This window comes from Danio rerio, chromosome 3 (genome assembly GCF_049306965.1).
Source record: "Danio rerio strain Tuebingen ecotype United States chromosome 3, GRCz12tu, whole genome shotgun sequence".
Lineage (NCBI taxonomy): Eukaryota > Metazoa > Chordata > Actinopteri > Cypriniformes > Danionidae > Danio > Danio rerio.
The window spans coordinates 2528119-2552500 of NC_133178.1; the positions used below are offsets into that span (position 1 = coordinate 2528119).

The 24382-nt window shown below is 37.5% G+C and overlaps 2 protein-coding genes across 3 annotated transcripts in view; both read left to right on the top strand.

Annotated features, from left to right (window-relative positions):
• plbd1a (phospholipase B domain containing 1a) overlaps positions 1-24382 on the top strand; it is a 364744-nt gene that overhangs the window by 163728 nt on the left and 176634 nt on the right. The gene's annotated exons all lie outside the window — the stretch shown is intronic.
• pmm1 (phosphomannomutase 1) overlaps positions 8809-24382 on the top strand; it is a 22305-nt gene continuing 6731 nt past the window's right edge. For both annotated transcript variants that reach the window (XR_012400703.1, XM_003198028.6), the window contains exons 1-6: positions 8809-9085; positions 11847-11964; positions 15182-15258; positions 16919-17010; positions 18813-18912; positions 19889-19964. Coding sequence is in view for 1 of the 2 variants with exons in the window: in XM_003198028.6 (XP_003198076.5) it covers positions 8972-9085; positions 11847-11964; positions 15182-15258; positions 16919-17010; positions 18813-18912; positions 19889-19964 (577 nt within the window). In the remaining variant the exon portion in view is untranslated. The remainder of the gene's footprint in view (positions 9086-11846; positions 11965-15181; positions 15259-16918; positions 17011-18812; positions 18913-19888; positions 19965-24382) is intronic.

The following is a 24382-nucleotide window of genomic DNA, read 5'->3' on the forward strand; positions in this document are numbered from 1 at the left end:
ACTAGATATTTTTCAAGACACTTCTATACAGCTTAAAGTGACATTTAAAGGCTTAATTAGGTTAATTAGGTTAACTAGGCAGGTTAGGGTAATTAGGCAAGTTATTGTATAACGATGGTTTGTTCTGTAGACCAGTGGTTCTCAAAGTGGGGGTCGGGACCCCTCGAGGGGTCGCGGGGCAATGAAGGGGGGTCGCCTGGTAATTTCCAAAAATCTATTTTTTTTTAAACCATAAGAATTAACATATTTTATCCATAACTATACTGAAAATAAAAATAGTCGTTTATAGTTACTATATACTATATAGTTACTATAGTAGCTTATAGTTACTAGTTCTATTGGATTGCGACCCCTGGGGTAATTACATTATATTAAAGGCAGCAATAGCGTCAGATGCATTTTGATTTTATAACATCAGGTTATACTTTCTGGCACATGTAAAGCACTGACACAAATTTAATTGGTGTGTCTGCGTCATTGCATGCAAGGTTTCTGTATTTATAACCACCTCAGAGGATATTGGGGGTCACGAGTCACTGGAATTGTTATTTTGGGGGTCGCGGGCTGAAAAGTTTGGGAACCCCTGCTGTAGACTACCGAGAAAATATATATAGCTTAAAGGAGCTAATAATATTGTCCCTAAAATGGTTCATAAAAAATTCAAAACTGCTTTTATTCTTGCCGAAATAAAACAAATAAGACTTTCTCCAGAAGAAAAAATATTATCAGACATACTGTGAAAATGTCCTTGCTCTGTTAAACATCATTTGAAAAATATTTTAAAAAGAAGAAAAAAAATCGAAGGGGGCTAATAATTCTGACTTCAACCCTATTTTTATATAGGTTCTTTCCATGTGGATGGGGCCCACGTGGAAATGTTGGCTGTGCGGTCAGCTGGTAAGCGCAAAAAGGAACGGCGTCACACCACCCTGTATCGATTGTTTTAAAGACGAAATGCAGCCATACGTTCCTCTGGCTCCATAATTCACAATCTCCAGAAATGTATACAGGGCTACATTTTCAGAATGAGCCTATGTTGCGTTAAAAGTCAACAGAGCAGAGATCAACATCCCATAATGCAATTCACAACCAAAAATAAACACAAAACACTTGTGAAATACTGAAAACGGAAAATGTTCACTAACAGATATTGTTTACAGTGTCGCACCGTGGCCCTGTATGTCCACACATGAAGCGCAATGACAAAAACTTGTATCAAAAAAACTTCAAGAATCTTTGTAAAGCTGCTTTGGAATGATAATGATGGTGAAAAGTGCTGCACAAACACACTTGAATTGATTTGAAGTACAGTACAGCAGTATTTGGCCCCGCTGCTTCACTGCATGTGTGTTTGTGTGTCTCTCAGAAGCTGCTGGAAGGTTCTGTAGATGCTCCAGACAGGCCAAAGGTCTGTCCGGGCTGTAAAGCAGCTCGATGTGTGTTATAAAAGCTGACAGATTGCGGCCTGTAAATCTGCTCATAAAGGTGTGTGTGTGTGTGTGTGTGTGTGTGTGTGTGTGTGTGTGTGTGTGTGTGTGTTTGTGAGATCTGATCTGCATGAGAAATCTGGCCCAGATCAGCTGAAGTTCCCCTAAAGCTCTGGAGAATGGCTTTATTTAAACATGATGTAGATGTTTACCAATTCTGATTTACAGGCCAGGGTATTTTGCATGTTAGTAAACTTCATGATGATGTCTCGTTGAGTTTCAGATCGACCAAATCCGAGTCTCGTTTTATGGGCTTTTGCATTTACGATTGTATTTGCATGTGTTTTAGACTCAGACATGAAAATTCTGTGAGCGTTTACTGCGCATTCACCAACCTGATTGAGTTTCTGTCTTCTGTTGAACATGAAAGAAGATATTTTACATATTTTCTGGAAACCTGCACTGTAAAAATGATGATGTTAGTCGACGTTACTTAAAATAAGTGAGTAAAGCATTCACTTAATCATGCTAGAAACAGCACTGGAAATATGTGAGTGTGCTGTGGCTGTAAATCAGAGAAACCAGGACTGACTCTTGTAAAATAAACACAGTTCAGTGACTCAAGTCTTCACTTCCTGGACATGTACTGACCCAAATTGACAATCAATTTAACAACTATTCCACAAGACAAAGTCAACAACTACTGACAATCAACTGTCATACAATTCCTCTGGGGTTGATTTGGGCTGTGAGTTTTCTGTTTTAACACACACAATCAATCATAAATAGAAACAGAAGTCGGTTCTGCTTTACCCTCACAAACAAATACTATAGTAAGATAAACACTAAAGTGTTTTTGAAGCTTACTTTAGTGAAGTACTTGAATTACAGTAATAGGGTATATGCCGAGCTAGTATTATTCCCATACTGATACACTTCTGGTGAACTGTTATTGTGAGGTTTTTTCCATTTTATACAGTTCCTTTTACAGCATGGATGTTGTAATGTCATTCAAACACATTCAGTTAAATAGACTTGGCCACTTGTTTATTTGTTCAAGCGTAAAACGAGACAAAAAGCCGTTTACTCACACATGCTCGTCATGATTGGCAGATTAGCACAGACGCTCCATTGAATATACTAGGGTAAAATAAATGTTCATATTATAAAGACATGGCGGGGAAAATGTAATTTAATGCAGTGCTTCTTGTACAATCTCAGACCCACTTTATATCGGATATCACTCAGCCAGCGGAGATCGCTGATTTTTGAAGAAAACAGTAAAAGCGGCGATTTTGCAATGGCTTTCAGTTCACCGGAAGCGCTTAACCCAGCTTACTGACAGATTAAAAGTCCTTCGGCATACTTCTGCATATACTCTATTGATCTGCTGTGGTGATTCTACAGTTGCTATGGTAACACAACAACTACTGTAATTGATCTGTTGTGGTGATTCTACAGTTGCTATGGTAACACAACAACTAGAGTAATTGATCTGTTGTGGTGATTCTACAGTTGCTATAGTAACACAACAACTAGAGTAATTGATGTTCTGTGGTGATTCTACAGTTGCTATGGTAACACAACAACTAGAGTAATTGATGTTCTCTGGTGATTCTACAGTTGCTATGGTAACACAACAACTACTGTAATTGATCTGTTGTGGTGATTCTACAGTTGCTATGGTAACACAACAACTAGAGTAATTGATGTTCTGTGGTGATTCTACAGTTGCTATGGTAACACAACAACTACTCTAATTGATCTGCTGTGCTAATTCTACAGTTGCTATGGTAACACAACTACTACAGTAATTGATCTGCTGTGGTGATTCTACAGTTGCTATGGTAACACAACAACTACTGTAATTGATATGCTGTGTGGATTCTACAGTTGCTATGGTAACACAGCAACTACAGTAATTGATCTGTTGTGGTGATTCTACAGTTGCTATGGTAACACAGCAACTACAGTAATTGATCTGTTGTGGTGATTCTACAGTTGCTATGGTAACACAACAACTACAGTAATTGATCTGCTGTGTTAATTCTGCAGGTGCCATGGAAACAACTACGGTAATTAATCTGTTGTGGTGATTCTACAGTTGCTATGGTAACACAACAACTACAGTAATTAATCTGTTGTGGTGATTCTACACTTGCTATGGTAACACAACAACTACAGTAATTAATCTGTTGTGGTGATTCTACAGTTGCTATGGTAACACAACAACTACAGTAATTGATCTGCTGTGGGGATTCTACAGTTGCTATGGTAACACAACAACTACTCTAATTGATCTGCTGTGGTAATTCTACAGTTGCTATGGTAACACAACTACTACATTAATTGATCTGCTGTGGTGATTCTACAGTTGCTATGGTAACACAACAACTACAGTAATTGATCTGCTGTGGTGATTCTACAGTTGCTATGGTAACACAGCAACTACAGTAATTGATCTGTTGTGGTGATTCTACAGTTGCTATGGTAACACAGCAACTACAATAATTGATCTGTTGTGGTGATTCTACAGTTGCTATGGTAACACAACAACTACAGTAATTGATCTGCTGTGTTGATTCTGCAGGTGCTATGGTAACAACTACGGTAATTAATCTGTTGCGGTGATTCTACAGTTGCTATGGTAACACAACAACTACAGTAATTAATCTGTTGTGGTGATTCTACAGTTGCTATGGTAACACAACAACTACGGTAATTAATCTGTTGTGGTGATTCTACAGTTGCTATGGTAACACAACAACTACAGTAATTGATCTCCTGTGGTGATTCTACAGTTGCTATGGTAACACAACAACTACAGTAATTGATCTGCTGTGGGGATTCTACAGTTGCTATGGTTACACAACAACTACTGTAATTGATCTGCTGTGGTGATTCTACAGTTGCTATGGTAACACAACAACTACAGTAATTGATCTGTTGTGGTGATTCTACAGTTGCTATGGTAACACAACTACTACAGTAATTGATCTGCCGTGGTGATTCTACAGTTGCTATGGTAACACAACAACTACAGTAATTGATCTGATGTGGTGATTCTATAGTTGCTATGGTAACACAACAACTACTGTAATTGATCTGTTGTGGTGATTCTACAGTTGCTATGGTAACACAACAACTACAGTAATTTATCTGCTGTGGTGATTCTACAGTTGCTATGGTAACACAACAACTACTGTAATTGATCTGCTGTGGTGATTCTACAGTTGCTATGGTAACACAGCAACTACAGTAATTTATCTGCTGTGGTGATTCTACAGTTGCTATGGTAACACAACAACTACTGTAATTGATCTGCTGTGGTGATTCTACAGTTGCTATGGTAACACAACAACTACTGTAATTGATCTGCTGTGGTGATTCTACAGTTGCTATGGTAACACAACAACTACAGTAATTGATCTGTTGTGGTGATTCTACAGTTGCTATGGTAACACAACTACTACAGTAATTGATCTGCCGTGGTAATTCTACAGTTGCTATGGTAACACAACAACTACAGTAAATGATCTGCTGTGGTGATTCTACAGTTGCTATGGTAACACAACAACTACAGTAATTGATCTGCTGTGGGGATTCTACAGTTGCTATGGTAACACAACAACTAAAGTAATTGATCTGCCGTGGTGATTCTACAGTTGCTATGGTAACACAACAACTACTGTAATTGATCTGTTGTGGTGATTCTACATTTGCTATGGTAACACAACAACTACAGTAATATGTTTTAAACAGTTTTCTTCAACTATAGGGTATAATAAATATAACACACCACAGTTTACTGTAGTAAAAACTGAAGTATAATACAGCATTTACTACAGTTGATCAGTTCACTATAGTCAACACTACAGTATGCTGGAGCATTCATTAACAAAGGGCTGTAAATTCCTGTAATATTTACAGTAGAATACTCTAAATTACTAAAGTATTTTTTGTGTGTGTGTGTGTGTAGTCTAAACGCTGGACTCATGTCTCCTGCTTTTCTGTTTGACTGAAGGTGATCACCCAAACATGACCTCATTTTAACAGTAGGTCAAGCTTCAGTCGAGTCTGAGCCCCGTCGGTTGTTTCCATTGAGTTGGTCAATCATTGAGCTGTAACTGTTTTGTCAGTGATTGAGCAAAGTGAACCGAAGAGGACGCCAGTGAGCAGATGAAACGCAGATCACCCAAAAATGAAAATTCTGTCATCGTTTACTCTCCCTTTGACTTGTTGCAAAATATTGTGCGATTTTTATCTTCTTTTTGACCCAAAAAAAAGATATTCTGAAGAATGCTAAAAACCTGTAACCACTGACTTATATTATTATAGTATTTGTTTTTTCCCTACTATAGAAGTCAATAGTTATCAGTTTTTTTTAGAAATATCTTGAAAAAAATTATATATATATATATATATATATATATATATATATATATATATATATACACACAACATTTCTGTCTGGTTCTTGAATCTGATTGGTAATATCAGCACCCGTACAGCCTCTTTACCCTTTTTGTATTACTCCGCACACATACAACCAGCAAAAAGCAGACACTACAGATCTAAAGTTTGAAAGATGCTTGCTCAGCTGTTTAACTGTCAGCTTATGATTTGAATCCAAGGCGGAAGAAATTAGTTCCTCATACAAAAGGGTTTTTGAGACTCTCCATGTTTGATTTTGTTTTTATATATACAATTATGTCGTCAAACTGTTGTATAAACGCAATGTGGCCTCGTGCCAATGCACGCCTCCCACAAGTGCTGATTTACAGCCTTATCGCACTGCTACTAGTGTGATATTGCTCATATATATATATATATATATATATATATATATATATATATATATATATATATATATATATATTTATATATTTATATATATATATATAGTAATAATTGAGTCAATTTTCATTTTGGGCTGAGCTGGTGATATGGTGTGGCATTATATCATTTATTTTCTTTTCTTTTTTCAGCTTAGTCCCTTTATTAATCTGGGGGCTACAGCGTCCACTTATCCAGAATATGTTTTAAGCAGTGGATGCCCTTCCAGCTGCAACCCATCTCTGAGAAACATCCACACACTCTCATTCACACACACACACATTACAGACAATTTAGCCTACCCAATTCACCTGTACCACATGTGTTTGGACTGTGGGGGAAACCGGAGCACCGAGAGGAAACCCACGCGAACACAGGGAGAACATGCAAACTCCACACAGAAATGTCAACTGGCCCAGCCGAGGCTTGAACCAGCAACCTTCTTGCTGTGAGGCGACTGCACCACTACGTTGCCCGGCATTATATTATAATAACGCCAATTGTCTTAAAAAACAACAAAAGAAAACATGTTCAATAGTACTAACAAAAAATCAAAATTACTAGAGTAATATCAATATAGAATAATCAAAATAACAGAACTTGTATTTTGATGTCTGAAATGAACTTGAAATATTCAAAGCTTCAAAAAAAAGCTTCAATTTTAACTTTAAACATGTCACATGCATTTTTGCACTTTAATTAAAATTTTATATATTAACAGTTGAATTCAAAATAATTCGTCCCCGTTTATTTTTTACCCAATTTCTGTTTAACGGAGAGTAGATTTGTTCAACACATTTCTAATCATAATAGTGTTAATAACTCATCTCTAATAACTGATTTATTTTATCTTTGTCATGATGACAGTAAATAATATTAGACTAGATATTCTTCAAGACACTTCTATACAGCTTAAAGTGACATTTAAAGGCTTCACTAGGTTAATTAGGTTAACTAGGCAGGTTAGGGTAATTAGGCAAGTCATTCTATAATTGATGGTTTGTTCTGAAGACTATCGAAAAGAAATGGCCTAATGGAGCTAATAATATTGACCTTAAAATGGTGTTTAAAAAATTAAAACTGCTTTTATTCTAGCTGAAATAAAACAAATAAGACTTTCTTCAGAAGAAAAAATATTATCAGACATACGGTGAAAATGTCCTTGTTAAACATAATTTGGGAAAAATTCAAAAATAAAAAATTCAAAGATGGGCTATATCTATCTATCTATTTATCTATCTATCTATCTATCTATCTATCTATCTATCTATCTATCTATCTATCTGTCTGTCTGTCTGTCTGTCTGTCTGTCTGTCTGTCTGTCTGTCTGTCTGTCTGTCTGTCTGTCTGTCTATCTATCTATCTATCTATCTATCTATCTATCTATCTATCTGTCTATCTGTCTGTCTGTCTGTCTGTCTGTCTGTCTGTCTGTCTGTCTGTGTGATTGTGTGTGTGTGTGTGTGTGTGTGTGTGTGTGTGTGTGTGTGTGTGTGTGTGTGTGTGTTTGTGTCAGCAGGGGGCGCTGTAAGTCACATTACCACCGGAAATACAGAGACACAACCAGTTTAACTCAACACTTTCACTACTGTAGAGGAAACCGCAGGAAACTCAATAACAGCAAACCTGAAACTGTGTAGAAACGTGTGTGCCAGCGGACAAACAAACACACCAAACGTCAAACGTCGATTAATATTCTCTGAGGAACTCATTTGCAATTTTAAGTCGTAAATATTAGATTTTTGTGATGTCTACACTAGACAAGACATGTCACCATATATTATAGACTACAATTTAATAAATAAAATAATAAATAATAAATAAATAAACTGAAACAAATTGTAGCTTTTTTGCTATAAGCAAATATTTTTAAATGTCAAAATGAAACTTAGCCAGCTAATTTAGCGTAGTGCAGCTAAGTGTTGTATTTTAGTTAACTTTCTGAAAGTAAAATAATTAAAATAGAAATTTAGTTGTACATTATTATTTATTTCTGCAGTGTGTATTGTTGTTATGTTCAGGTGTGAAATTGTAAATATTTTATTTACTTTTTTATTCATTTCATTATGTATTTATTTATGTATTTATTTATTTGTTGGAGCGATATTAATATATTTAAAAAGTTTTGAAGCGAAACAACTTGAACAAACGAACAGTTTTAATTTATTCTGCAGTTTCTCTATATTGTAATGTCAAATACAAAATTAAGCACAGCTCAAGTTTAGAGATGTTACCCTTCCCGATAGTTAGCTAAAATTAATGAAATATAAACGAGTTGTCCATTATCATTTCCCGCATGTGTTATCATGTTGTTGTTATGATCGGCTGTGAAATATAAAGTAGGTGAGAGGTCAAATCATGTGTGTCTTTAACCGTATGACGCGCTTAGGATTGCTACGTGAATTCCGTGCACTCCGAAACGCCTCCTTCACCCGCGTGACCATATTCCGCGCATTTGATTGGTCGAAGCGGACCCCTCCCCAGGGCGTCCAGTGTTGCAGAGAAACCACATGTACATATTCATCACAAACACACAGCAGAGATCATGTAGCCTACAGTATATACTTCTGTATCCAAGTATAATGCTTATCAGTATTGCAACTGTCTTTCGCTTTGAAGGAAGGAGCCTCGTTATATGCTCGTGCACTGACTCATCTTGAGTCATTTAGCGTGTAAATCTGTATATATTTAACTGTTTTATTAGATTTATGTTTTTAAAATATTGCCGGACAGAGGAGATGGATATAAAGGCTCGTGTAGCAGCAGAGAGAAATGTGCTGTGCTTGTTTGATGTGGACGGAACGCTGACAGCCCCCAGAGAGGTAAACACACACACACACACACACGCGTACACGACTTCATATAGGATCCGCTTTTTATGCACGCGAGGTTATTAAGCGTTATAAGTGATGCAGTTAAAGGATGGACGATGCGCCATCGTAGCTTTAGGATTTACAGTCATTATGTAACAACATCTCAATCTGCAGCACTGCTCCGTGTGTAGGTGAAGCGCGTGCGTGTGTATATATGTGTGCGCGCGCGCGTGTGTGTTATCAATGAATGAGCGTGTTTATGTATGTGTTTGTACACTATGTTTCGCTCGTTCTGCACGTATACACCAGCTAATGGATACACATAATGCTATGCAAATAATAGTGCTAGCTAATACTTTTAATAGGATGAAAAATACCGTTACGATTTGAAGGTTAACGGTAACTCGATTTGAAACGTTACATTGCGTCACGTGTTTATTTAAAAATATGGAACGTTTGGCGCGTTGTGTTGCAATATAACGGTCAAACCCATATCTGCACATGCTGTTCTGCTCGTGTGTTTATTTTCATTCAGATGAGTTCAGTGTTCTCTGATGTTACATCATCAGTCCTGTCCTCTGCTCTCTGTGTGCTCTTCTCTTTAATTTGCACCCATAGACGTCATTGAGGTAAAGTTGGTTTAATATTCGCACATTCAGGCTTTCATTTTAATAATATTATTTCGGAAAAGTATACTTGGCTAACTCTAAATAGAGAAATAATATTAGCAGCCAATGGCTGTCACAGTACAACATTGTTTACAGTCAATTAAATGGAGCTAATGTTGGTTTGAAGTCATACATGGGATTAGACCTAATGTTGAAAGTACCATGGTAAACAAATTGAGGTAAAGTTGCTATTATGTTCACACATTAAGACTTCCTCAGTAATATTTCAGAAAATTATTCTTTTTAAACTCTGAATAGAGAAATCATATTAGCAGCCAATGGCTGTCAAAGTACAGTCAATTAAATTGTGCTAATGTTGGTTTGAAGTCATATTTATATTTGATTTCAGACCCAATATTCAGTAAAATACAAGTATCTTGGTAAACAATATAGGGAGTGTGTCAGAAGTTGCCACGGAATGAATGTGTGAATTCAAAACCAACTTTACCTCAATAACATCAGCGAATAGCCTACAGAAAGTTAGACCGTCACCCAAAATGAAACCATTAACGAAGTATTTGAAATCTCTTGCCATTTATTTGATTAACCAACGCTTTTTTTTTGTTTAAAGTCTGTGTGAAATTCAAATGCACAGTGTTTATTTTGCTAGCGCGCATTGTTATTCATTCGGTGAACAATTAATATGCTAATCCACTCAATGATTAGTTTGTTTTGGTCATATTCATTCAAATCCTGACCATTTGCTACTGCTTTGGGAGTGTCTTCTCCTCTGACGACGTCAGTTAAGCAGCGATATTCATAGCCACGCCCTTTTTACTGTTAGTTTGCTATGAGTAAATGATGCGCAAAAGAAACCCCCTACTTAATATTCTGTTTTCGTTAGTAGTATTTCAAGTGCTGTTTGTCTCCTTTTCTTTTTAATTTGACCCTGTAAACGTCATTGAGGTAAAGTTGGTTTTATATTCACACATTCAGACTGTCTATTTATTAAAATTATTTCGGAAAATTATTCTTTGTAAACTATAAATAGGCAAATCATATTAACAGCCAATGACTATCACAGTACAATATTGGGAGCGTGTCAGAAGTTGTCACCGAATGAATGTGTGAATATAAAACCAACTTTACCTCAATGTAAACGTCAGTGAATAGCCTACAAGCTAGACCGTCACACAGACTGTTGCTAAAACCAAAAACGATGTATTTGAAATCTCTTGGCATTTATTTAATTAACCAACACCTTTTTTTTGTTTAAAGTCAGTGTGAAATCCAAATGCACAGTGTTTATTTTGCTAGCGCACATTGTTATTCATTCGCTGAACAATTAATATGCTAATCCACTCAATGATTTGTTTTTTTTGGTAATCTCCAATCAAATCCTGACCATTTGCTTCTGCTTTCGAATTGTCGTCTCCTCTGACGACGAAAGTTAAGCAACAATATTGCAAACCGCGCCACTTTTAAGGGTGGTTTATACTTCTGGTCGAGTGATTGCTGTGACCCACGGCGCATGCCTTGCATGTAGTCGTGCATACTTCTGCGTGCTGTTTGTGTTGCTCTGCAATGACACTTCTTAAACATTAGCTGGCAGTAGGTTTAATGTTCAAGTTTCTTTGCAGGTGTTTTGTTTTTTTCTGAACGTCACAGCCAGATCTGATCTCTTAGGCGTTATTTCAATGACTAATGTCATGAGCGCAAGTTGGGAGCGAGTACAAGTGTGAGAACTTCAATTTCCTCCGTTCATGCTTAAAACGTATTGCGCGCTCAAATGTACACCGCTGATTTATTTTCACTTTTTTTTATAAGATGGCACTTATAGTGTGACAAGTGTTGGTGAAAGATGCTAAAACTGATGCATTACAGTCTTGCTAAACCACAGTAAATGTGTTACTTAATTAAATCAAGCATTATTGCTGTTATTTTTGTTGCATTGCTTTTTAAAAATTCAAAGCTTTTAAATCATACAGAAAGAGTTTTATATTTTTGCGGAAAGTAAAATTATATAGTGTTCAGGGATAGGAAATAGAAAATATTCAGTTTATAATAAGTAAATAAATACATTTGTGCAGTTTAAAAACTATGGAAACCAGTGTAATGTCCCCACAGTTCACAAAAACAAACCTGTGTGTGTGTGTGTGCAGAAGATCGACCCAGAGCTGGATGATTTCATTCAGGCGCTGAAGCAGAAGGTGAAGATCGGCGTCGTTGGAGGATCCGATTATTGTAAGATCGCAGAGCAGCTCGGAGACGGAGATGAAGGTCAGACTGGATTCGTTTTTTTTTAATATTCATCATGATTCGACCTCAGGCAGGACAGTGGCTCAGTGGTTAGCACTGTCGCCTCACAGCAAGATTTGAGTGTAAGTTCCAGCTGGGTCAGTTGTCATTTCTGTGTGGAGTTTGCATGTTCTCGCTTGTGTTGGCGTGGGTTTCCTCCGGGTGCTCCAGTTTCCCCCACAGTCTAAACTCATGCACTATAGGGGAATTGATTAACTGTGAATGAGTATGTGTATGGGTGTTTCCCAGTACTGGGTTGCAGCTAAAAAGGCATCCAATTTGTTAAACATATGCTGGATAAGTTGGCGGTTCATTCCTCTATGGCGACCCCTATTGAGTAAACGCACTAAGCCGAAGGAAACTGAAATGAAATGACAGACCTCTAGTTTGTAGGATCAGTAGCTTCTCATGTCTGGACGTTGTGGCAGAATGTGGAGAAACTGGTTGGACTGTTGTGCTCAAACATTGACATTGTGATGTGAATACATGCAGCAGTTACTCAGTACACACACTTTCAGCTTTTAATTTAATCAAGCCGCTCTGTAGTGCCCCGTTCACACTTTACCTCCCTCTCATTTACTTTCAATGCAGTGATTGGGTTAGTCCATAGTTGACCACACATTCTGTTATTTTCTTTTCGGCTTAGTCCCTTTATTAATCTGGAGTCGCCACAGCGGAATGAACCGCCAACTTATCCAGCACATGTTTTATGCAGCAGATACCCGTCCATCTGCAACCCATCACTTCCATTGAATTGACCAAACATTGTGTGCGAATTATACATTGACTTATCAACTCAACTAATTTAGCTACAAAACAAACTGAGATTAACTTTGCATTCCTGCACCAATAAAAGGGTTATATCTTAGATTATACTTATTATTTTACTGTTTAACTTCCATATTCGAGCATTAGGTGTGTGTTAAAACTATGCATCTAATAGTACTTTACCTAAGGCTAAATGTAGATACAAACACTAATGCATTTCTTTTAAACACTTATTTCATCTTATTGGTACTCTAGTTCAGCTGGTTTCAGACTACGTATTTTGAATGTTTGAAAAAATATGATTATATATGAATATATTATTATGATTATATAAAAATAATAATATTAATAATATAATATTAATAAAATATAATAATAACATAATATTAATAATGTATAATAATAATATAATATTACCAATATATAATAATATATTAATATAATAATAATAATAATAATAATAATATATTAATAATATAATAATATATAATAATATGTTAATATATAATAATAATAATATAATAATAATATAATATTACCAATATATAATAATATATTAATATAATAATAATAATAATAATAATATATTAATAATATAATAATATATAATAATATGTTAATATATAATAATAATAATATAATAATAACATATAATATTAACAATATAATAATAATAATAATAATAACAATAATAATATATTATTAAAATATAATAATATATTAATATGATAATAATGTATTAATAATGTATAATAATAATATATAATAATATGTTAATATACAATAATATATAATATTAACAATATAATAATAATAATAATAATAATCATAGCAATAATAATATATTACTAAAATATAATAATATATAATAATAATAAAAATAATATAATATTAACAATATAATAATAACAATAGTAATATTTTAATAATATTTAATAAAATATTAATTTATAATAACAATGACAATAATATATATTATTATTATTATATTATTGTTATTCATACAAAATATTATTGAATATTTTCTATAGACTGTATTTTCTTTCTACTGTAGACTGCTTGGCGTGATTATGATATGATCCATTATAGGGTTGGCTAAATCTAGATTTATATTACCTATTATTATTTCATTATTTAGAAATCTTTTTATTTTAGATACAGATCAGAGGAAACTATTTCTCACTATTTAAAGTGCATACATCTGGTCACTTGCATCTTTTTTTAACATCCTTCAGCAGTGATCATTTGGTAATTAGGGTTGTCAGTCTCCCCTGTAATCAGCATCCTGGTAACTTTTTGAGAACCAAACCTCTTAATCTGTTCATTATTTAACTTTAAAGGGCACCTATTATGCAAAAAATCACTTTATAAGGTGTTTAAACTCAGTTGTGTGTCAGCAGTGTGTGAATATATCCAGCCTCTAATGATTAACATTAATTAATTCTATATTTTTTTTAATTACACACTTGATGAAAACACTTTGAGTGACATTCTCCCTTTGTACGTGTCATCAGAGGGGGAAAGCCCCGCCCACTAGTGCCCATCTCTCCCTCATTAGCATAAGCAGCAGCCCAGAGTGAGAAGCAGCCGTCTGTCCATTAGCCATTAGAGTGTTTGAGCTGCTGAAGAGAAAGTCAGCATAGACTAAGAGGATTATAGATGTGGAGTTTTAGATGAAGCACAAATCAACAGCGACAGGATTCTGCATAGACTGACTCAAGCATGAAGCACACACTGACACATTTTCACACACACAGATAACTGTATTCTTGTTTTTGAATCTGCCACTATGCTGACGCACAGGCATTTGTAGCTCCGCCCTCTTCTGAAAAAGAGCACAATCTCATTTGCATTTAAAGCGACAGCGCCACAATCAGGCCCAAAGCCTCAAAGGTTCAGGTTTAGAGAGTTAGATAACATTATTAGTGTGCTATTTTGAGATGTAACTTCACACACACACACTCTAGGCACATCAGAGACGTACTTTACATCTGAAATAAAGGGGTATAATAGGTCACCTTTAAATAACAGAGGTGTCACTTTAAGACTGAATGCGCAGACACACATTCATATGCTTTCTAAACTGTCTATGCTCATTTCAGACAGTTAGCTGTGTATGAAACACATACTTTTTTTTTTAGATATTTTGATTGTGTATTTGTTTAGACACACACCCAGTTAGCTGACATCTTGTAGTCTGTCACATGCTTTACTTGAACAGCAGAAAGCATTTACATTATGTTCAGTGGGAAGATTAAAAACAGATGAGTAATACGTGAAAGTATTTGATCAGGAGTGTGAATGAGCTTGTTTTGTTTGCGTGAGTGTGTGTGTGTGGTGTGTGTTGTGTAATACAGGTAAAGGTCATGATGATGATAAGGTGTGTGATTAAGTGTTTTGATCGCACACTGATTGTGTTGTTTTGTTGCAGTGATACAGAAGTTTGATTATGTCTTCGCTGAGAACGGGACGGTGCAATATAAAGACGGCAAACTCATCTTTAAACAGGTGATTCACTCCGTCATAATCGCATTAGATATATCAAATCCCAGATTAGAAATGTTTAAACTAGCAAAGTAGGCCTCAAATGTGTATGAATTTACAATCCACGGGTCCATTCTTCACACCTCGCTTAAATGATCTAAGATGATTTGGCAGATCCTGGATCTTTTAATCTTGATAACTGATCTCTCGCTAATTTGGTTCTTCAAACAACTTCGCGAATCAGATTAGAATGTCTGGATAAACTGATCTGAGATCGCTGCGTGTGTTGTGAAGGACAGATCTACCCATCCTCGAAATCATGATCAGCTATGCAACGATTGGCTGGCGGCACAGCAGCGTAATGACATCATCTGATCAATATTCAATTATCCATGTGAGCAAAATTACATCAAATTAGCAGTAAACGGCTTGTTAAATATGACACGCAATAACCTTCCACATTTGTTGTGAGCTGCAGGCTTTACTCTTTCATGTGTCAAGAGTATTCATCATGTATTTCAATGCAAATCAATGTATTTAGTTCTACATTTAGAAAATATTGTCTGTATTATAGTAGCCGTTTTTTTAATCCGTGTAAAGAATAACTGGTTGTTTACAAAAGCATTTTGATATTGGTAAAGGCGTCTGCAACTTTTGTGAAGCATCAAATCACCGGCATATTAACTATCAAAACATGTTCATGACTGCATAAATGTATTATTGCTTTAAAAAGTCACATATTGTGCATTTCTATTATACACTATTTGTACTAAAGCGATCTAAAAAGTTCATATCAATAAGTTTTCTCTTTGCACCACCAGGTGGCAGTCTTTGTACTTTCATTTCGAGGGTGCAGATTGCATAAGTTTTATTAATATATATATAACTTTATTTATTTTATTAATGACTATAACTTTATATATATTTAAAAAATATTTACTCTTTTCCCAAGTGTATATAACTACTACTGTAAGAAAATATCAGAATTCAGAACATACTTTCTCTATTATCTTTTCTTGAACTGAGCCGATCTAATCCTGTTTATATGAATTGAACCTGCTCCCGGTCAGGTTTAAGCTAGCAGAACTGTTGCCATGACAACAACTCTCGGATCAGCTTTGAAGAACGAAACGATCCTGGATCGTGTCAAATCGTCAATATCCAAATCCAGCTAACTGAGTAATCCACGTATGAAGAACGGACCCCTGTGCTGTATTTATATTATTCACTGCTTATATTTTACAATGTGTGACTATATATGATTTTATTGTAGATTTCTGTGCTGTATTTATATTATTTACTATTCATATTTTAAGAAGTGTGACTATAATATTAAAATTTGACATTATTTATTTAATATTTAATTATATTTTATGTTTGATTACATGTGATTTAGATTATTGTGCTCTATATTATTTACTGTTTATATTTTCCTTTTTATAATTGACTATATGTGTGGCTATATATGATTCTAGAGTGTTGTGCTCTATTAATAATTTAAATGACTCTTTATGTTACTGCTATGTGTGACTAAATAAAATATTTAACTTCATATATAATTGACTGTTTATGTTTTACTGTGTGACCGTATGTAATTGTAGATGCTTGTATGTCTGGTGCTGTTATAAATGTGCACTTATTTAGTTTTTGAGGACATTAATTGCCATCCATCTGTGTTTGTCAGGCCATTCAAAATCACCTGGGCGAGGAGCTGCTGCAGGAGCTCATCAACTTCTGTCTCAGCTATATGGGGCTCATCAAACTGCCCAAGAAACGGTAACCCACACACACACACACACACACACACACTTTTACAATATACAGACACGCTTACAAACAAATTTAACATACACGCAAACAAACACACACACAAACACCAACACATTTATACTTACACTTACAAACACACACATAAACACACACATTCACACACACAAACTCACACAGGCGTCAGATAAAGAATTTGCATGAGTATGTTACATGCAAAGTCAATTCAAACATGTGAAAAACCATTGTGCGGTACAAATGACGTAAAATGGGTGATGTATTTTTTGCGAACACACACACACACAATTCACCCAATACCGCGCAAGTTAAAAAATATTTAACTTGAGTGGAAAATTTGTGTGAGATGAAAAAAAATCACACAAGTAAACAAGAGCTAGTGACATTAAATATAAATATATATATATATATATATATATATATATATATATATATATATATATATATATATATATTTATCGGCATTTGGTGTGAACCCAGCATTACATCCGCATTTCAACGGGCAATTTTTTCTATTCAATGATCTCCATAAATAATGTTTTAAAGATTTAAATTCTAAAAAACATCATAATTTACCAATAAATGTCTATTTTTTGTGCTGCGTTTGAGTCTTGTCATCAGAACGCTTTGTTTTAGTGGGCGTGGCCAACTGTAATGTAGAAGTTCATGCTACTCTGATTGGCTGTCAGTAGCTATGTTTCCATCCACCTATTTTATGCGCATTTTGCAAATGCGTATAAAAAAACCAGTTGATGGAAACGCCATGATGCGCATAAATTTTGAAAATGCGCATAAAAAACATATGCGCCTAATTGGGTAGGATAAACTTTTTATTCAATAAGAAAAGATGCGCATAAACTGCGATGGAAACGCTTTTACCGCACAAACTCCAGCATGCGCATTAAAAAAGGTCATGTGATTTTGTTGAAAGAGATCATGTGATGCTTAAAATGTGTGTGAATGGACAAAACGTCAGGCTGAGCACATTATAAAACATCTGAAATGTTGTTTTGGTCATTATAAAACGCCTTACCGTTTCAGTATTAATGTTCTTATATTATTAATGACCTCCAGAATCAAGAGCGCCTGTGCTCGGCGTCTGACACCTTCAACTCACTGCGCGCTCACTGCTTGTCAAGATTGTCTTCTGAGGTGCATTCATTTATAAAAGATTGATGCAGCTTCTCCTACTGCAGGAAATGCAGTTTTTACTGTTGATATTTGGCGCCAGTTAATCAGGAAGTGACGATTTTGTTTGCTTTGACACGTTGGATGGAAACGCTGCTTCATTCGCACAACTTTTATGCGATAATCCGTTTATGCGATAATAAGTTTTGCGCATAAATTTATTCGCATTTTTGGATGGAAACATAGCTAGTTTTAGCATGTTAACAGCACTAAACAGTGCAGGAGAAGTGGGCGTTAATCTTGTGTGGAGGCGGAGCTTATCCAGACTATTACATCATAGAGCAGAACATTCCAGATTCTGCGTTTTAGTCAGACTGACCTCAATATAGGCTGATTTTAGAGGAAGCTCAAACTGCGGAGCTCTGAAACTCACAGGATGTTTTGATAACACTCATTCATTTTCTTGTCGGCTTAGTCCCTTTATTAATCAGGGGTCGCCACAGTGGAATGAACCGCCAACTCATCCAGCACGTTTTAACACAGCGGATGCCCTTCCAGCTGCAACCCATCTCTGGGAAATGTTTTGATAACTCTCATGACAAAAGATGAAGACGTTTCTTAGTTCACGACCCCTTTAAACGTTTTCACTGATCTCTGTCTTTCAGAGGGACGTTCATCGAGTTTCGTAGTGGCGTGATCAACATCTCACCCATCGGACGCAGCTGCACGCTAGAGGAGCGAATAGAGTTCTCGGAAATCGACAAGGTATTTTCTGTTCATTCATTCATTCATTCATTTTCAGTGTAGTCCATTTATTAATCTGGGGTCGCCACAGCAGAATGAACCACCAACTTATCCTGCAGTGCTCTTCCAGCTGCAACACATCACTGGGAAACATCCATACACTCATTCACACTCATACACTACGGACAATTTAGCTTATCCAATTCCACTATAGTGCATATGTTTGGACTGTGGGGGAAACCGGAGCACCCGGAGGAAACCCACAGCAAGAGAGGGGGAGAACATGCAAACTCCACACAGAAATGCCAACTGATCCAGCCGAGGCTCGAACCAGCAACCTTCTTGATGTGGGGCGACAGTGCTGACCACTGAGCCACTGTGTCTTCCTTGTCACGTTTACATGTAAATTTCTATATAATTTGTATCACATCATCTTCTCAAACAAACACATGCGTGTGCGTTCTTATGTATAGTAAATCAATACACACACACACACACACACACACACACATATGTCATAGCAAACATTTATTTTGGATGGGATTAATCTTTGCCCAACACAATTAATAACACATTATTCTGAGGTGTGACAGACTCAAAACAAAGCACATTCAATATTGAGTTTATTGACTCTTATTAATGTTGACACTGTACATATATATATATATATATATATATATATATATATATATATATATATATATATATATATATATATATATATATGGATTTTTGGCACACTATATATATATATATATATATATATTGCACTGGACTATATTTTGCACATCTTTGTAAATAAATACCATCTTTTTTACACCGGGTCAGGCCATTGTTTTTTTGTTTTTGTTTTGGGGTTTATTTGTGGCATTCAGGCCTCCCGCACCTTGTTGTGGGTCCACTCTGGGTTCACTCCGTCACACTGAGTGCAGCTGTTATTGTCTGTCGTTGATGTTGACGGTGAGTGTGTCTGAAGCGCTGCTCTGTGCTCCCGCAGAGAGAGAAGATTCGGGAGAAGTTCGTGGCGGCCCTGCAGAAAGAGTTTGCTGGAAAAGGCCTGCGCTTTACCAGAGGTAAGCAGGACACACACACACACACACACACACATGTTATCTGTGCTGAAGGTGATGAGTGAGTGGATGCACTCCTGTGTGTGTGTGTGTGTGTGTGTGTGTGTGTGTGTGTGTGTGTGTGTGTGTGTGCGTGTGTGCGCGTGTGCGCGTGTGCGCGTGTGCGCGTGTGCGTGCGTGCGTGCGTGTGTGCGTGTGTGCGTGTGTGCGTGTGTGTGTGTGTGTGTGTGTGTGTGTGTTGACAAATCAATGAACTGTGAGAGAAAATGAGTGTTTGCTCAAAACCCCAGTTCCTCTGACGTCTGCAGTCAACTGTGTTACAAAGTTCAGCAATGCACACACATACACACACACACACACACACACACACACACACACACACGCAGAAAAACACTCTCACACACTCAAAAGCAAACTCTTACCTCCACAAACATAGACACACTTACACGCAGCCGCACACTGACACACAGACAAACAGACACACACACACAAAGTGTGAGACACGCACACACTTATTCAGAGACACACTCACACACACACACTTATTCAGAGACACACTCACACACACACTTATTCAGAGACACACTGACACACACACTTATTCCGAGACACACTCACACACACACTTATTCCGAGACACACTCACACACACACTTATTCAGAGACACACTCACACACACACTTATTCAGAGACACACTCACACACACACACTTATTCAGAGACACACTCACACACACACTTATTCAGAGACACACTCACACACACACTTATTCAGAGACACACTCACACACACACACTTATTCAGAGACACACTCACACACACACTTATTCAGAGACACACTCACACACACACTTATTCAGAGACACACTCACACACACACTTATTCAGAGACACACTCACACACACACACTTATTCAGAGACACACTCACACACACACTTATTCAGAGACACACTCACACACACACACTTATTCAGAGACACACTCACACACACACTTATTCAGAGACACACTCACACACACACTTATTCAGAGACACACTCACACACACACTTATTCAGAGACACACTCACACACACACACTTATTCAGAGACACACTCACACACACACTTATTCAGAGACACACTCACACACACACTTATTCAGAGACACACTCACACACACACTTATTCAGAGACACACTCACACACACACACTTATTCAGAGACACACTCACACACACACACTTATTCAGAGACACACTCACACACACACTTATTCAGAGACACACTCACACACACACACTTATTCAGAGACACACTCACACACACACTTATTCAGAGACACACTCACACACACACTTATTCAGAGACACACTCACACACACACACTTATTCAGAGACACACTCACACACACAAACTTATTCAGAGACACACTCACACACACACTTATTCAGAGACACACTCACACACACCCACTTATTCTGAGACACACTCACACACACACTTATTCAGAGACACACTCACACACACACACACTTACGCACAGATTCACACTTAACACACAAACACATAGATGCACACTCATGCATGCAAAAATACACACACATACTTATGCACACACTTACACGCAGACAGAGAGAAAGATATACTCCCGTGCACGCACACACAAACAAACACACACACACACACACTTATGCACAGACACACTTGTGTGCACACACACACAAACCTACGCAGATGCACACTTACACACAGACACTCGCGCATGCAAAAACACACACGCACAAAACTTGTGCACACTCACACTTTTACACACAGACACTCACGTATACGCAAACACACACACACTTACACACATACACACACACACTTACACACAGGTACACACATACGCACACACACACGCACACACACATACAAACACACACACATTCATGTACGCACGCACAAACTTGCGCACAGAGATGTACACTGACGCACACAGACACACTCAAACACACTCAGACACACACACAATATTAACAGACACTCAGACTTATACACACAGACACTCACATATGGGCAAAAACACACACACACACACTACGTACACACGCACAAATGCACTCATACTTTCACACACAGACACTCATTGATATGCAAATACACACACACACATAGGAAAGCACACTCATACATGCACAAACATACGCACACTGACACACAGACAAACACACACAGATGCACATAAAATACTCACACACACACACACACACACACACGCATGCGCAAACACACACACACACACACAGAGAAAGAGAGAGAAAAAAGACACACTCATAGGTAATCACAGTGAGAATGCACCTTTTACCGTACTCGCACTATGTACAGTTGCCTCGAACCGGGCCAAAGCACGCTTGTCCCCCCTCCCGTCTCCCCCGACAGCCCGCGCTCACACTACAATCAGGTCTCGGCATGTTTACGTCATCGCTGCTGCGCTGTTCAGTGAGAAGCGCTCTCTCACTCAGCAGCACAGTGGAGATTTCTCTAGTTATATCGTGTCAGTGGTTTGTTATGCAGTGACATGCAGTCAAATATTTCACCAAACAGTCCGTAGGGATGCGGGGACACGCAGTCAGATATTTCACTGAACAGATCCGCCACTTTTGGCGCTCATAAACAATCATAAAGCCCTCATGCTGCAGGAATGAGGAGGTCTGCTGAAGGTGCAGCTGTCGTGCTGTGAGAGGTTTGCGTCTTTAATAAACTACAGCAGTTTGCGTTCACTGAACAGTAAGAATGATTAATAAATCCATATGAAACAGCCCCTTAAAGGGCTATGAAACCCCCTCGTTTCAGCAGGGTGTTTTCACACCTCTACTTTGGAAAAAGTCAGAAAAGTGGGCGTGTCCAGCTCTGTTTAGGGGGGAGTGTCGGAGGATCTAAAGTGGGAGGGTGTGGGAGTGTCTATTTGGGCACGCGCGAGTTTCAGAGTCAAAATACACACCCACACAGACAGGAGAAAGTGATGGTGTTTAACCTACATGGACATCTGTAGTCGAATTATTTGCCAAATTATTAAATGGTGGACTTTAACTGCAGTTTGGCTCTTTCATTCAGGGAATTCATTCATGTCCCTCGCGACAAACGTGATATTTGATTCGAGGAGCTGCTCTAAGCGTGTATTTTTCATGCAATGTTAGATACCGCACGGCGAATGAGAGAAAAAAACCCTCAGCATTTCCCAAACAAACTGAACAAACAAAGGGCACTGGTCGCTCACTTACCAAATCTCTATTACCAAATCTCGCCGCGTCTTTATTAAGAGGAGACTACAAGCAAATCCAGATCTCAGCGTTTGCAGATGAGAACAGCTCTCAGGTAAACAATGTTCCTCCTTAGACACGTAAGTTATTGTTGTCGAGCGTCGCGTACACTGTAATCCACATGTGATCCAGATAAGCTCTCACAGAGAGAAAATGAAAACAAAACTTCACTGCAGCAAACTATAAAAGCAACACTTCACGCTTGTTTTGCCAACACAACATGGCGTCTCTGTCGTGTAAACACACTAATGAATATTAATGAAGTTGCACAATAGAGCGCGCTGATTGGTTTGAACCAAGCCTTACTCATGCATTAATGCAGCACACTGTAAGACGTAATAAGACTCACTCTGGCTCAGACGTCCAGTCTGCACGCTGGAATACACGCTATTATGTCATGACCTGGAAGTATGAATTTGCTTGAAATAACGCAAAAACAACCAATCTACACTTTTTAGTGAAATATAGGTGTCCTAATAGTGTTTTTAGCAGTGTGGGACACATATACGACTGTCAACAGCTCAAACACATGTGTTTCGGTGTTTCGTGAGCCTTTTTAAAGTCACGCCTCGCTTTCAGTTTCGGGCTTTGGCGAGCTTTGCACTCACACACAAGCGTACCGTGTCAAAGCCGAAGTGAACCGCCCAATTCAGCGCACTCACACTTCTCAAATGATCCGGGAAACAGGCCTGGGCACGGTACGGATAGCATAGTGTGAGTAGGCCCTTAATCTAGGGCTCTTAAACTTAGGACTCTAAACACACACACACACACACACACACACACACACACACAAAGGCCAGTTCCTCTGACGTCTGCAGTCGATGTAACTGTGCTTCAGCATTTCACACACACGTTTTCATTTCTCTCTCTGTTGAATGGGAGGGGGAGGGGCCTGGGGGCGTGAGGCAAACGGAGTGCTCTGATTGGCCGTTGCTGCAGCAGCTCTTGACTCTTTGCAGGAATGTTCCGGGTCAGACACACTGATGACTCATTATAACAGCTGATCTCTGAACAGCAGACTTTCACAATCACCCTGAGGACAAACTCACACACACACACACGCAGCGCACGTCTCTCAACACATACACACACACACAATGGGATGTGTTATTAATGAGAGGTTTCTCCT